The 16,540-nt window shown below is 38.3% G+C and overlaps 1 protein-coding gene across 1 annotated transcript in view; it reads left to right on the top strand.

The window, feature by feature from the left end:
* The window catches only part of CCDC141 (coiled-coil domain containing 141), a 215,036-nt gene that overhangs the window by 183,220 nt on the left and 15,276 nt on the right, over nucleotides 1-16,540 (top strand). Inside the window, exons 18-21 of the mRNA XM_061202688.1 lie at nucleotides 2,635-2,775; nucleotides 3,501-3,689; nucleotides 10,882-11,065; nucleotides 14,288-14,397. Coding sequence (XP_061058671.1) covers nucleotides 2,635-2,775; nucleotides 3,501-3,689; nucleotides 10,882-11,065; nucleotides 14,288-14,397 — 624 coding nt within the window. The remainder of the gene's footprint in view (nucleotides 1-2,634; nucleotides 2,776-3,500; nucleotides 3,690-10,881; nucleotides 11,066-14,287; nucleotides 14,398-16,540) is intronic.

Below are 16,540 nucleotides of genomic sequence, written 5' to 3'. Positions count from 1 at the left end.
TTTAAAAATATGATCACAAGTTATGCGGAGATTAGATGGGAAGTTAAGTTTTCGTATTGGAATGTGCAGGTAAGAAAATTAGGCATGGCTGGATTTTTTCTGAAAATCTGATTGCTGAAGGTAGTTCATGCTTGCTGCCTTCCACTTGTGTCTGCATAGTCCTGAATTTGAGCTGGGAAAGGTACAGGATTTAAAATGGATTTCCAGTGGGACCAAAAGAGAAAAGTGCCAGCAACTTGTCAAAGGAGCTCATGTGTCAGAAAGAAACTGATCCCATTTCACATACCCATATCGCCATGAACATCTTTGGCTTTATAAATCATCGTCAGTGGAAGTGCCTACATTCTGAGGCAAACAGAAATAAGTTTGCACTCATCATTTATCAGTCTTAAATTTCTTAATCCAAAGTAGACTTTAAATGTCACGGCTTAGAATTAAAGTGTTAAGGCTCAGCCTTTCTTCATTTATCATATAGTTTTCAAATAGATGTTGATTTTTTCCCATTTAAACAAGCGGGTGTAACCCAGTGGTTATCTGGTTGATGACAGAGCCCCTCTTCCTTTCTTTAGACTGAAGTTTATAATATATGTCATGTTACAGTAAGGGGGAAAAAAGAATATAAAATTTTATTTTCCAGTGGATACATGTTAGTGACTGGATGTATTTTTTCCTTTCATTTTATTTTACCTTATTTTTATTAAAAATAAAAATTGTATTTTTAGCTGTAGTAAAAGACACATACCATAAAATTTACCATCTTAACCATTTTAAGAGTACAGTTAAGTGATATTACGTACGTTCACATTGTTGCACTACCATCACCACTATTCATTTCCAGAACTTTTTCACCATCCCAAACAGAAACTCTGTATTCATTAAACAATAACTCCCTATTGAGGACATGTTTTTTAATACAAAAATCTCTGGTTTCCTCAGATGTGGTAGTTATTGCACCTATTGTTGCAGATTATGACTTCAAGGGAAAAAAGTTCCTGCCAAAGTTTTATGTGATTAACTAAGGATGAAGTCCGTATCTTAATCCCATCAAATCAACTTCATTTGTCCTTTCCCACTAATAACAAATACATGCATATTAAAACATCAAATGTCAAAAAATTTAAATATTAATTGTTTATTTCATAAATATACCAACTGAATATTATCTTTTAAATATTTTTCTGAGTTCTAATAGAGAAATCATTTTCAAATTTTGAAGTTACAGTTCTTTCCACTCCTTTATAATATTACTGATTTATCAATTTAAATATTTTACATGGTCTCTGTGCTTATAATTTAAAGCTAATGCTCAACAATTTCATTTATCATATAAAATAAACAACACTGATGAAGTATAGTTGTGGCAAATGCAAAAATTGCATCAGTATAATAATTTCCATGTATGCAAATAGGCTAGGGCTTTATAGATTGTTGTCTTCAGAAAGTGTTAAAGATAAGGTCAAGGTTCTGTTTTTACAATATGCAGAATTTGAAATAAGCATTTTGAGAAAGCAAGCATTTTCTAGGGCAGATATGTTTTTCTGCATTATAAGTTTAAAATCCAGCATGTGCCCAGCCTTTATTCCCTCCCAAATAATTTACTTGCTGTCACTGAAAAGAATTTTAATGTCTTCCTGACTTTTCTTGTCATAGCTCAAATTTATCAACCATGACATTGTTTATTCTTGGCTGTTAAATGCTTCCGTATAATGTGAGACGGTTTATATTTTCTCTGTACTTCTCTTTGCTGATAATACAGAGTAAGTTGCCTGTCAATATGTTTATCCTTCTTGAATCTGTAGAAGGGCACAGAAAGCGTTGTTGTTAATGGAACTAGACTGCTTAGAATTTTGGCTCACTGGTAAAGTTGGACTGTTTGTTCTTAAGAAAGTCATCATCTATGCCCCGTTTTCAGTGTATAGCCATACACTCTGTTTATATACAAGTTAGCATTGCCACCACAGGCAACAACTGTCACCTTACATTCCATTTTTTAAGGACCTCTGAAGTTAATGGCTTATATCTAAGAAGTAAATCTCTTCTGGAAACTGCCCATGAAAAATAATTTTTAATTGGATTTGGACAAATACAGTCCTTTTCCTACTGACTGTCATACTGGGTCTCCTCTTCCACCCCACTAATGTCCTCGTTGGTCTAAATGTCAACACTCCATTGACCTCTGCAACATGGACAGCTCCTTGGAGGCTTAATAAATTTATTCATGATGGCTATAAGAGCATTGGAATATGGAACAAATATTAGCACACAGAGAACAGAATGAGTTGTAAAATGATGTCAAATAAATAAATACAAATAAGAAAATTAGAGTTGTTTAAAATCTATCATATGTTAAAAACTTTCTTTTTTGAAGGCCAAAGGATATTCTATAACTGTAATCCTAATTATAAATTACAAATCAAAAAATACTAAGAACAATTTATAATTACCTATATTTGGGGGATATGTTTAAATTCACATTATATATTCACTTAGCAGACCTGTCTTCTACTGAAAATCACTCTGGATACATTTCGAAGGTTATGAATATTTTGAAGTGTAGATATCTTGATTTATTTCAAGTGAATATTAGTGTTCTCATTTTAAGGAAATCACCTGTTTCTTTTTATTGAACTGCAGCTCAAAGACTCATTCAAAGACATCAAAAAGAAATTCAACAATTTGAAGTTTAATTACACTAAGAAAAATGAAAAAGCTCGAAATCTAAAAGCTCTCAAATATCAAATTCAACAAGTAGATATGTATGCTGAAAAACTACAGGTAATGAGAAAGTACGTGTGTGTGTGTGTGCTACTACAATTATTACAAAATTATTTTGCATTTCAATTCTAGATGCCTAACCCTTGGGCTTTTTTATAGCATTAGGACTGAAAAGATCATCTTTAATTTTTATAACAATTGGTTACTTCATGTAAAATACATAATTAATTGATATATCTCTTGAAGCAGCTCCAAAATGATTTCTGCCAAATCTACCCAGCCTCTCCCCTTCCACTCTCTCTCTCTCTCACACACACACACACACACACACACATATACACACACACACACATCCCCCTCTTGTATATCCCTCTTTCTTTCTTTGTACCCACCTATGTCAGGAGCTTCCTCCCCTGTTCCTGCATCCCCTTATCACTTATACTGGCTAGATTATTTGAGTGCCTTTCTCAGGAGACAGTGAGCTAACTGAGGACAATAAAATATTTGATTTTATGATCACTGTCTTTTTTAAAATCATTAGTAGCATTCTCAAACTATGGAATAGATCCTGATATGCAGTAAATTTTCTCTATGTTTGCTGCTGAATCAATAAACTATCTGAAAGAAAACCTATTCTTTCCAAAATGCATTTTAATAATTATGATTTTAACATATTAAATGGAGGAAGCTACAAAAGTTTTTCCAAGTTTTTCCCTCAATATTTAATCACTAACTAGCCTCATAAATAAAAATTGAATGTCATTAAATATTTTTTTTTTGCACAGGCTTTGAAAAGGAAAATGGGAAAAGTTGAGAATAAAACTTTTTTCTTAAATTATCCAAATAATAAAGTGAATGTCCTTTTGGAAGCCATGAGGGATTTGCAGAAAAATGTGGATGAGTTTGACAAAGTTGTGACAGATTACAGGAAGAATTTGGACCTGACTGAGCATCTCCAGGAGTTGATAGAAGAGGTATCCTCTTATTGTTGTAATGTTATCTGTGTTGTAATGTTGTTTTTAAAAATTACTCAGCTGCTTTAAAACAATGCTGCATTGGCTATTATTGTCATTAAATTCATGCATCATGCCTCTTTTCATGATTATATCCTTAGGATAATTTCCTAAAGCAGAATTGCTGGACAAAAGGGGATGCATGTTACAAGGTTTTGATTGTATTGTCCAATTGCTCTTTGGAAAGATTTTACTAATTTACTCTTTTTACCAGCAACATATGAGAGGTTCTCATTTCTCCATAAACTCATCAACTCAAGATATGTTTAACCATTATGGAATTATGTTCACTGCTGGCTATCTGCTAAAACACTCAAAAATGACATTTTTTTCACAGAATTTGAAAATGTTTAGAGAGAAAGGTGATACTTGGATTTTTCAGGTACAAAAATTGTTATTGATATTTCATTTTTGTCAAGAGGATAAATGGCAAAGTAGGCACAAATTACATGAAATGTAGCAAGTTAGTTATTATTGGCATACTTCATAGTGAAGAAGCTCTACACTTGAAGTTCTTGAGCGTTCTTTGTAGTCCATTCTTCTGAGATACAAAATGTCTCTCCCACTAATGCAATAGAGCTTTTAGATTTAATACCACATTAAGGAGGATTGAAATGATCATTCTTCTATATCTGATGTATAGGTTCGCTGTACTTCTGTGGCACTTATTTAAAGCCAGCTCCTAACAGAGTCATGTGTTTCTATTTCTCACTCAGCATAAGTGTTTCTAGCCTTGGTCAGACACTTCTTCCATCACAGTTATTTATTTTCAGTGAGAAACTCTCAATTCTCCACTGTGCTTTGAAAATATGACTGTCTTCTATCAAGAAAAGGTCAAATGCTCTTCTTCAAATGATATTTCCTCAATCTATAGACTAAATCTTATTAAAAGAGAAGTTATTTATTAGTGTTATTTGGGCAATACTTTATCCATGTATTGTAAATGATTTCAATTACTTAGGCTGGATTTTGTGTGTTTGAGCTTTTTTCTTTCCTTTAGCTGATATTTGGATTCTTTTTAGTGCCATATGCTTTTTATTTTTATTTTATTTATTTATTTTTAACATCTTTATTGGAGTATAATTGCTTTACAATGGTGTGTTAGTTTCTGCTTTATAACAAAGTGAATCAGTTATACATATACATATATCCCCATATCTCTTCCCTCTTGCGTCTCCCTCCCTCCCACCCTCCCTATCTCACCCCTCTAGGTGGTCACAAAACACGGAGCTGATCTCGCCGTGCCACATGGCTGCTTCCCACTAGCTATCTATTTTACATTTGGTAGTGTATATATGTCCATGCCACTCTCTCACTTTGTCCCAGCTTACCCTTCCCCCTCCCCATATCCTCAAGTCCATTCTCTAGTAGGTCTGCGTCTTTATTCCCATCTTGCCACTAGGTTCTTCATGACCAGTTTTTAATTTTTTTCTTAGATTCCATATATATGTGTTAGCATATGGTATTTGTTTTTCTCTTTCTGACTTACTTCACTCTGTATGACAGACTCTAACTCCATCCACCTCACTACAAATACCTCCATTTCGTTTCTTTTTATGGCTGAGTAATATTCCATTGTATATATGTGCCACATCTTCTTTGTCCATTCATCTGTTGATGGACACTTAGATTGCTTCCATATCCTGGCTATTGTAAATAGAGATGCAATGAACATTGTGGTACATGACTCTTTTTGAATTATGGTTTTCTCAGGGTATATGCCCAGTAGTGGGATTGCTGGGTCATATGGTAGTTCTATTTTTAGTTTTTTAAGGACCCTCCATACTGTTCTCCATAGTGGCTATATCAATTTACATTCCCACCAACAGTGCAAGAGGGTTCCCTTTCTCCACACCCTCTCCAGCATTTATTGTTTGTAGATTTTTTGATGATGGCCATTCTGACCGGTATGAAATGATATCTCATTATAGTTTTGATTTGCATTTCTCTAACGATTAATGATGTTGAGCATTCTTTCATGTGTTTGTTGGCAATCTGTATATCTTCTTTGGAGAAATGTCTATTTAGGTCTTCTGCCCATTTTTGGATTGGGTTGTTTGTTTTTTTGATATTGAGCTACATGAGCTGCTTGTAAATTTTGGAGATTAATCCTTTGTCAGTTGCTTCATTTGCAAATATTTTCTCCCATTCTGAGGGTTGTCTTTTTGTCTTATTTATGATTTCCTTTGCTGTGCAAAAGCTTTTAAGTTTCATTAGGTCCCATTTGTTTATTTTTGTTTTTATTTCCATTTCTCTAGGAGGTGGGTCAAAAAGGATCTTGCTGTGATTTATGTCATAGACTGTTCTGCCTATGTTTTCCTCTAAGAGTTTGATAGTGTCTGGCCTTACATTTAGGTCTTTAATCCATTTGAGTTTATTTTTGTGTATGGTGTTAGGGAGTGTTCTAATTTCATTCTTTTACATGTAGCTGTCCAGTTTTCCCAACACCACTTACTGAAGAGGCTGTCTTTTCTCCACAGTATATGCTTGCCTCCTTTATCAAAGATAAGGTGACCATATGTGTGTGGATTTATCTCTGGGCTTTCTATCCTGTTCCATTGATCTATGTTTCTGTTTCTGTGCCGGTACCATACTGTCTTGATTACTGTAGCTTTGTAGTATAGTCTGAAATCAGGGAGCCTGATTCCTCCAGCTCCATTTTTCTTTCTCAAGATTGCTTTGACTATTGTGTTTCCATACAAATTGTGAAATTTTTTGTTCTAGTTCTGTGAAAAATGCCAGTGGTAGTTTGATAGGTATTGCATTGAATCTGTAGATTGCTTTGGGTAGTAGAGTCATTTTCACAATGTTGATTTTTCCAATCCAAGAACATGGTATATCTCTCCATCTATCTGTATCATCTTTAATTTCTTTCATCAGTGTCTTATAATTTTCTGCATACAGGTCTTTTGTCCCCTTAGGTAGGTTTATTCCTAGATATTTTATTCTTTTTGTTGCAGTGGTAAATGGAGTGTTTTCTTAATTTCTCTTTCAGATTTTTCTTCATTAGTGTATAGGAATATAAGAGATTTCTGTGCATTAATTTTGTATACTGTTACTTTACTAAATTCATTGATTAGCTCTAGTAGTTTTCTGGTAGCATCCTTAGGATTCTCTATGTATAGTATCATGTCATCTGCAAACAGTGACAGCTTTACTTCCTCTTTTCCAATTTGGATTCCTTTTATTTCTTTTTCTTCTCTGATTGCTGTGGCTAAAACTTCCAAAACTATGTTGAATAATAGTGGTGAGAGTGGGCAACCTTGCCTTGTTCCTTGCCTTGTTCCTGATCTGTTGTTTTTGGATGGAATGTCCTATAAATATCAATTAAGTCTATCTTGTTTAATGTATCATTTAAAGCTTGTGTTTCCTTATTTATTTTCATTTTGGATGATTGTCCGTTGGTGAAAGTGGGGTGTTAAAGTCCCCTACTGTGATTGTGTTACTGTTGATTTCCCCTTTTATGGCTGTTAGTATTTGCCTTATGTGTTGAGGGGCTCCTATGTTGGGTGCATAAATATTTACAATTGTTATACCTTCTTCTTGGATCGATCCCTTGATCATTATGTAGTGTCCTTGTCTCTTGTAATAGTCTTTATTTTAAAGTTTATTTTGTCTGTTATGATACTTGCTACTCCAGCTTTCTTTTGATTTCCATATGCATGGAATATCTTTTTCCATCCCCTCACTTTCAGTCTGTATGTGTCTCTAGGTCTGAAGTGGGTCTCTTGTAGACAGCATATATATGGGTCTTGTTTTTGTATCCATTCAGCCAGTCTATGTCTTTTGGTTGGAGCATTTAATCCATTTACATTTAAGGTAATTATAGATATGTGTGTTCCTATTACCATTTTCTTAATTGTTTTGGGTTTGTTATTGTAGGTCTTTTCCTTCTCTTGTGTTTCCTGCCTAGAGAATTTCCTTTAGCATTTGTTGTAAAGCTGGTTTGGTGGTGCTGAATTCTCTTGGCTTTTGCTTGGCTGTAAAGGTTTTAATTTCTCTGTCAAATCTGAATGAGATCCTTGCTGGGTAGAGTAATCTTGGTTGTAGGTTTTTCCCCTTCATCACTTTAAATATGTCCTGCCACTCCCTTCTGGCTTGCAGAGTTTCTGCTGAAAGATCAGCTGTTAACCTTATAGGGATTCCCTTGTATGTTATTTGTTGTTTTTCCCTTGCTGCTTTTAATATGTTTTCTTTGTATTTAATTTTTGATAGGTTGATTAATATGTGTCTTGGCATTTTTCTCCTTGGATTTATCCTGTATGGGACTCTCTGTGGTTCCTGGACTTGATTAACTATTTCCTTTCCCATATTAGGGAAGTTTTCAACTATAATCTCTTCAAATATTTTCTCAGTCCCTTTCTTTTTCTTTTCTTCTTCTGGGACCCCTATAATTCGAATGTTGGTGTGTTTAATGTTGTCCCAGAGGTCTCTGAGACTGTCCTCAATTCTTTTCATTCTCTTTTCTTTATTCTGCTCTGTGGTAGTTATTTCCACTATTTTATCTTCCAGGTCACTTATCCGTTCTTCTGCCTCAGTTATTCTGCTATTGATCCCTTCTAGAGAATTTTTAATTTCATTTATTGTGTTGTTCATCACTGTTTGTTTGCTCTTTAGTTCTTCTAGGTCCTTGTTAAACGTTTCTTGTATTTTCTCCATTCTATTTCCAAGATTTTGGATCATCTTTACTATCATTATTCTGAATTCTTTTTCAGGTAGACTGCCTATTTCCTCTTCATTTGTTAGGTCTGGTGGGTTTTTGCCTTGCTCCTTCATCTGCTGTGTGTTTCTCTGTCTTCTCATTTTGCTTAACTTACTGTGTTTGGGGTCTCCTTCTCGCAGGCTGCAAGTTCGTAGTTCCCATTGTTTTTGGTGTCTGCCCCCAGTGGCTAAGGTTGGTTCAGTGGGTTGTGTAGGCTTCCTGGTGGAGGGGACTAGTGCCTGTGTTCTGGTGGATGAGGCTGGATCTTGTCTTTCTGGTGGGCAGGTCCATGTCCGGTGGTGTGTTTTGGGGTGTCTGTGGCCTTATTATGATTTTAGGCAGCCTCTCTGCTAATGGGTGTGGTTGTGTTCCTGTCTTGCTAGTTGTTTGGCATAGGGTGTCCTGTTCTGGAGCTTGCTGGTCGTTGCGTGGAGCTGGGTCTTGGCGTTGAGATGAAGATCTCTGGGAGATTTTCGCCGTTTGATATTACGTGGAGCTGGGAGGTCTCTTGTGGACCAGTGTTCTGAAGTTGGCTCTCCCACCTCAGAGGCACAGCCCTGATGCCTGGCTGGAGCACCAAGAGCCTTTCATCCACACGGCTCAGAATAAAAGGGAGAAAAAAAAGAACAAAAGATAAAATAAAATTAAAAAGTTATTAAAATAAAAAATAATTATTAAAGAAAATAAATTTTAAGTAATAAAAAAAAAAGAAAGAAAGAAGAGAGCAACCAAACCAAGAAACAAATCCACCAATGATAACAAGTGCTAAAAACTATACTAAAAAAACAAACAAACAAAAAACGGACAGACAGAACCCTAGGACAAATGGTAAAAGCAAAGCTATACAGACAAAATCACACACAGAAGCATACACATACACACTCACAAAAGGAGAAAAAGGGGGAAAAAAATATATATCCTTGCTCCCAAAGTCCACCTCCTCAATTTGAGATGATTCGTTGTCTATTCAGGTATTCCACAGATGCAGCGTACATCAAGTTGACTGTGGAGATTTAATCCTCTGCTCCTGAGGCTGCTGGGAGAAATTTCTCTTTCTCTTCTTTGTTCGCACAGTTCCTGGGGTTCAGCTTTGGATTTGGCCCCACCTCTGCGTGTAGGTCGCCTGAGGGCGTCTGTTCTTCGCTCACGCTCAGACAGGACGGGGTTAAAGGAGCAGCTGATTCGGGGGCTCTGGGTCACTCAGGCTGGGGGGAGGGAGGTGTACGGATGTGGGGCGAGCCTGCAGCGGCAGAAGCCGGCGTGACGTTGCAGCAGCCTGAGGCGCGCCGTGTGTTCTCCAGGGGAAGTTGTCCCTGGATCACGGGACCCTGGCAGTGGCGGGCTGCACAGGCTCCCGGGAGGGGAGGTGTGGAGAGTGACCTGTGCTTGCACACAGGCTTCTTGGTGGCGGCAGCAGCAGCCTTAGCGTCCCATGCCCGTCTCTGGGGTCCGCGCTGCCGCGGCTCACGCCCGTCTCTGGAGCTCCTTAAAGCGACGCTCTGAATCCCCTCTCCTCGCGCACCAGGAAACAAAGAGGCAAGAAGAAGTCTCTTGCCTGTTCGGCAGCTCCAGACCTTTTCCCGGACTCCCTCCCGGCTAGCTGTGGCGCACCAGCCCCTTCAGGCTGTGTTCACGCCGCCAACCCCAGTCCTCTCCCTGCGCTCCGACCGAAGCCCGAGCCTCAGCTCCCAGCCCCCGCCCGCCCCGGCGGGTGAGCAGACAAGCCTCTCGGGCTGGTGAGTGCTGGTCGGCACCGAGCCTCTGTGCGGGAATCTCTCCGCTTTGCCTTCCGCACCCCTGTGGCTGCGCTCGCCTCCGTGGCTCCGAAGCTTCCCCCCTCTGCCACCCGCAGTCTCCACGCGCGAAGGGGCTTCGTAGTGTGTGGAAACCTTTCCTCCTTCACAGCTCCCTCCCACTGGTGCAGGTCCCGTCCCTATTCTTTTGTCTCTGTTTTTTCTTTTTTCTTTTTCCCACCCAGGTACGTGGGGAGTTTCTTTCCTTTTGGGAGGTCTGAGGTCTTCTGCCAGCATTCAGTAGGTGTTCTGTAGGAGTTGTTCCACATGTACATGTATTTCTGATGTATTTGTGGGGAGGAAGGTGATCTCCGAGTCTTACTCTTCCGCCGTCTTGAAGCTCCTCCCATATGCTTTTTTAGACTGTCTATTCTTCTAAGTCTGCAGCATTCCTCTTAGGAAGTATGCTTCAGGCAAATCTAAGAAGGCAGGAAAATTAGAGTGATTTCCATACTTCTGCTTTCTTACCTGACTCAAATTTCCAAGTGCAAAATTATATGATCACCTTCTGATGTTTTCTTTCTTAGGACTTAAAGAGTTCACACTAATGTGAATATAAAGTTTGAGGAAATTGAAATTTGATATTTCAGTGGTCAAAATGAAGAACTTTGGAAGGATGGTGTCTCTTTAATCTATGCTTTGTCCCATTTTAATTTAGTGTCACTTTTGGTATGAAGATGCAAGTGCCACAGTTGTAAGAGTTGGAAAATATTCCACAGAGTGCAAGACCAAGGAAGCTGTGGAGATTCTCCTTCAGCAGTTCAAAAAGTTTATCACACCTTCAGTGCCTCAACAAGAAGAAAGGATTCAGGAAATCAGTGACCTGGCTCAGCATTTATATGGTGAGGTCTCTTTTAAGATACCCACTGATTCACTATTGAACACATCTCTAGTGAACCTAATCCAGCAGAAAGCAGAGCATGGCAAGCCCTCAGGGTCCTTACTACGCCAACCTATTCAAGGGAAAGTTTAAAGATAAGAGCAAAAGTGAACAGTAGTGAATAGAGGAAGGAACTCCTGGCTGTAGAAGATGAAGCCTGTGGATTTTTTTTTTTTTTTTTTTTTTTTTTTAATGGCTGTGTTGGGTCTTCATTTCTGTGCGAGGGCTTTCTCTAGTTGTGGCAAGCGGGGGCCACTCTTCATCACGGTGCGCAGGCCTCTCACTGTCGCAGCCTCTCCTGTGGCGGAGCACAGGCTCCAGACGCACAGGCTCAGTAGTTGTGGCTCACGGGCCTAGTTGCTCCGCGGCATGTGGGATCTTCCCAAACCAGGGCTCGAACCCGTGTCCCCTGCATTGGCAGGCGGATTCTCAACCACTGTGCCACCAGGGAAGCCCAAGCCTGTGGATTTTTAATGACCATTTGTAAACCCTCCTTCTAAATTCTGCCTTCTCCCCCATTCCTGTTGTTCATCTTCAGGGTAATAAAACCAGAACAATACTCAGCTTATGTAGAGAAAAAAATCTAATTTCCACTAGGGTGAGTCCTCAAAAAACATACAAAACTCCCATAATATTATACTTAAAGTAGGTAGAAAGCTAAGACTGAGGTCTATAGCCCTCTCTTTTCTATGAGGGTTATGGTTTGTGGATATAAGAAAGAGCTGGAAGATTTTCCTTTGTCTTCCTCTCACTTGTGGAATAAATGGGAGAACTCAAACGACCATCTCACTGGTTGTGCTTTCCTCTTATCCATGACTTTGTCAGTCTGAGAAGTCTTTCTATCTGAGGGAGGCCCCCATTTAAAAGGCCCCTGGGGGTTGACAGTCCTTGAGGGTGCAAAGGAATAAGTTTCATGAATTCCCTGACATTGTTAACTACAAGGCCAAGAGTAATTCCTAGTGACAGGGCAAATCTAGCCCCAAAGGAAGGTAGCAACAGGTGCTTCATTTGGCTGTCCACAGCTGCTGTCAGATGGATATTTTCTCTTATTACATGAAGCACTATCCATGGATAGACATAAAAATTTTGTGGAACAATATATACTGCACTCCCTAACATTACATTACTGAGAATGAATTATTAATGATTTTCCAGAGAAAAGGGTAGAAACATAAAAACAATAAAATATAGATTGAAAAATTAAAGAAAAGTAATGTGATGTTTCATTCCTACTATAGTTACCGTATAAGTGTACTAAAAAATTCTGGAGGCACTCTGCTCCTATAAGATGGTTTATGTTTCCCTCTGTTATTGTATTTTTCACACTGTAGCATAATTACCTTTTCATTTGTCTGTCTTCTCAACTGACCATAAGCTCCTTGAGGGTAAGGGAAGTATATTTAATCACTATGTTTCAGTGCCACTCAACTTCAGCACACGGGAAGTACTCACATGACACCATAAAAGTTACATTACCCTCCCATCATGCAAGATCCCACATCCTGCTTTGTTTGTATTCCAGGCCCTGATCACCAACTGACATATTGTATGGTTATTTGTCTGTTGTCTGGCTCTCCTTACTAGAGTGTAAGCTCCTTGAGAAAAGGGAGTTCACTGCATTATGGCATATACTAAGTGCTTAACAAATATTTGCTGAATAAATGAATCACTGAATAAATAAATGAATGGCATGAGTCTTCATCTGTTCAGTATGGAAGTTATGCATTTTTTAGAATTTGCATCAGGTAAGATAATTTATAAATAGTATATCAATTCTTGTAGCATTATTGAACCCAGAATTTTAATGCAAATAAATTTATCTCAAAAAAAATTTGAGTACCTATTATGTACTCGGAGCTGTGATTGATATAAAGACATATAAGACCTAGTTCCATCATTCAAGAATCCACAGTCTATACCTAGAAATCACAATATGGTAAATGCAGTGAGAAAGGTATAAAATGTGTGTATTAGTTTTCTAGAGCTGCCATAACAAAATACCACAGACTGGGTGGCTTAAACAACAAAAAGTTATTTCCTCACAGTTCTGGAGGCTAGAGGTCCAAGATTAAGGTGCTCACAGAGTTGGTTTCTACTGAGGCTTCTCTTCTCTTGCTGCCTCTTCATATGGACATGCCTCTGTGCACAAGCACCCCTCGTTTGCTGGTGTCTCTCCTTCTTATAAGGACACCAGTCATATTGGATTGGGACCCCACCCTAATAATGGCCTCTTTTTAACTTTATCACTCTTTAAAGACCTCATCTCCAAGTATGGTTATATTCTGAGATACTGGGGGTTGAGTCTTCAACATATTAATTTTGAGAGGGACACAATTCAGCCCATAACAATGTATAATACTAGTTTAGTCTGAACTGTGGAGTCCAGTAGTCCAAGTTTAAATCCCTCCTCCTCCAATTACTGTCTGGGTCACCTGAAAAGGCTCTGTTGAGCCTTGCATTCCTCATTTGGAAAATGCAGTAGAACCTACCAGAGAAGGATTATGTGAGCTAATGCATATAAAGTGCCTAGCCACAGGCAAATAATAAGCACTCACTACGTGATAGATATTTGTATCATTATCCCAATAGGAAGAGGTAAAATCCAGTTGGGAAAGATTAAGAACATTTTTACAAAGACGTTGGCATTTCAGGTAGACCTTGGAGAGTGGGTAGGATTTGTCAAGCAGAGATGGGGTTATGGGGTGGGCATTCCCAGTACAGAAAAGAATACTCAGTGGCTATGGGGGTTTTGAGAGAAAAGTTGCTGGTTCAGTTTGGCCAGAGATTAAATATGTGAGAGAATTAGGGTGACATACCTTTGAGAGAGGCAGGTTAAAACCATATTATGGAGGGCCTTGAATGTATACTTTTCTAGGTAGTGAAGAACCACTGAATGTTCTGAAAAGGAGAAAACTGGTTAGAATGGAGCTTTAAGAATAGTAATGTAGCAACATTATTTAGGTTACATAAGAGGGACATGGCACAGCAAATGTAACCATTTTTCTAGAATACTTGGTTTTTCCAATAATGCCTTTATTTATTTATCTGTTCAGCAAGTATTTAGTAAGCACTTACTATTTACCAGCCCTTGTGCTGGACACAAGGGAGATCAATTAATGCCTGGGATTTTTTTTTCTGCTAAGGATTGACCTTTAAAAATAGATTTAACCCTTCTCCTCCCCAGGTTTTGAAGAAGGGCAGAAATATGCTGAGAAAATAGTGGCCAAACACAAAGAGGTTCTTGAATCTGTTACTGAATTATGTAGCTCTCTCACAGAGCTTAAAGAAAAAAAGGTAATTTCTTCTTACCAGAATATGTATTTTTAAGTGATATAAATAAAAATGTGTTTATCAAGTGTCTTCTGGTACAAAGATGTTCTAATGGAAATTCTCAAGGGACATAATGTGCACATTTGTTTCAAAGCTTTCTAACATAATTATATGGTTGTTTCTGATAATTAATTCTGTTTCTTTTCTATCACTGCAGAGAAAAATATTGCTGAGAATAAGGACTAAACAATTAAGGTGTCTTGTTTATATTTTCATGGATCATATCCTAAAGGATAAATGTGTGCCATTAAAATCAAAGTCTATATTAAGTAGTTTTACGTTTTCGCTGATAAATAATGAACATAAGTTATTTTTTCTCCTCCAAATTGTGGCCCTGGAGAAAATAAAACTAATCTTCAGGTATTATAGTCATTGAACATTTAGCTTCATGGAAATATTAAACTAATCACTGGCATCTTTCATGGAATAAATAAATTGATGGTAAAAAAAATAGAGAGGAAATATGTTTATGACTATGTCTAGGTAAAATCCGGTTAAAAGAGAGAAATGTATGTATATATATATATGTGTGTGCGTGTGTATATATATACATATATATGTATGTATATATTGTTTTTGTCTATGTTGTGTCAAAACTGGTTTCATTAGTGCTGTTTTCACAACTGGCTGAAAGAACCGGTTGTTTAGGATGGAGAGAATGGCAAGGTAATCAAGAGCACAGGCTCTAGAATAAAACACAGCCCCCTAGGAATACCAGCTCTCCAAATTATTGGATTTGTGAATGAATTGGGGTAAATTCCTTAATGGCCCTGAGTCTCAGTTTCCTGATCCATAAGATGGAGGAAATAGAGGAAGCTAATCACAGGATAGCCCTGAGGATTGAATGTGAAGACACCTATGATTATTGTTGTGATTGCTGTTGGTATTGAGACATAATGGTGCTCTTGCAGCTTGGAGCAGAATTATATTTATTTTCAGCAACTATTTTTTCTGTATGAATTTCCATGTCATAAATTTGAGTGACATTCCATTCAAAATGGTTTGCTAAGCTTATTTATTTATTTATTTATTTATTTATAGCTGTGTTGCGTCTTCGTTGCTGCGTGCTGGCTTTCTCTAGTTGCGGTGAGCAGGGGCTACTCTCCGTTTTGGTGCACGGTCTTCTCATTGCAGTGGCTTCTCTTGCTGTGGAGCATGGGCTCCAGGTGCATGGGCTCAGTAGTTGTGGCTCGTGGGCTCTAGAGTGCAGGCTCAGTAGTTGTGGCACATGGGCCCAGTTGCTCCGCAGCACGTGGGATCCTCCCGGACCAGGGCTCGAACCTGTGTCCCCTGCATTGGCAGGCAGACTCCCAACCACTGCACCATGAGGGAAGTCCCTAAATGGTTTGCTAAGCTTTTAATTCAGTGGGCACCCAATCAAATTATCTTTTCCTTTGGTTGAGAATCTAGATTTTTCAAATTTTTTACCATTTTCAATAACACTGTAGTGAACATCTTTGTACATGAAGCTTTTTTCTTTCTTTTGTATTATTACCTACGCAAAAATTATTTGCTTTTCATAGATGTTTTACAATTATAATGCCACCAGTAATGTATGAATGCACCATATATTTTATATTATCTTTTTCAGCATTAATCGTTTCCTCCCCACCTTCACCCCACCCCCTGAGGATGTGTTTCTTCTCCTGACTTCTGATACGCAGCCTGAAAATGACTGCTTCCTCTGACTCTTTGCTGTCATCTACAGCATCCCTCCCATTTATGCTGTACATCTCCAAGTGAGCTCCACTTAACAAAATCGACTCTCTTAAAGTGATAGCCCTTTCCAGTTTTTCACCTTCATGGCTATTCTTAATGAAAGCTGTTTCTACTCCCTCTGCCCCCTTCCACTTTCCCCCTTCCTTCTACACCCCTGAGGTCAGGATTGCACCCTCTCTTTCTCATTCCCAACCTATCACTTGGATTCTCTTCTTTGCTAGTCAGGAGCCTCCTAATTATTCACTCGTGCTAGATGACCCTGCTAGTGTCATTTTTACATTCAAAACACTTCACTACAAACTCTTCCTTGTTTACCAGAAAAAGTTCGGACTCAAGGCCTTCCAATGTTCTGGGGCGGATAGTCTTTCCAAACCACTGTGCTTCTACA

The sequence above is a fragment of the Eubalaena glacialis genome, chromosome 1, assembly GCF_028564815.1.
Source record: "Eubalaena glacialis isolate mEubGla1 chromosome 1, mEubGla1.1.hap2.+ XY, whole genome shotgun sequence".
Lineage (NCBI taxonomy): Eukaryota > Metazoa > Chordata > Mammalia > Artiodactyla > Balaenidae > Eubalaena > Eubalaena glacialis.
This window is presented reverse-complemented; position numbering and strand designations above follow the sequence as displayed.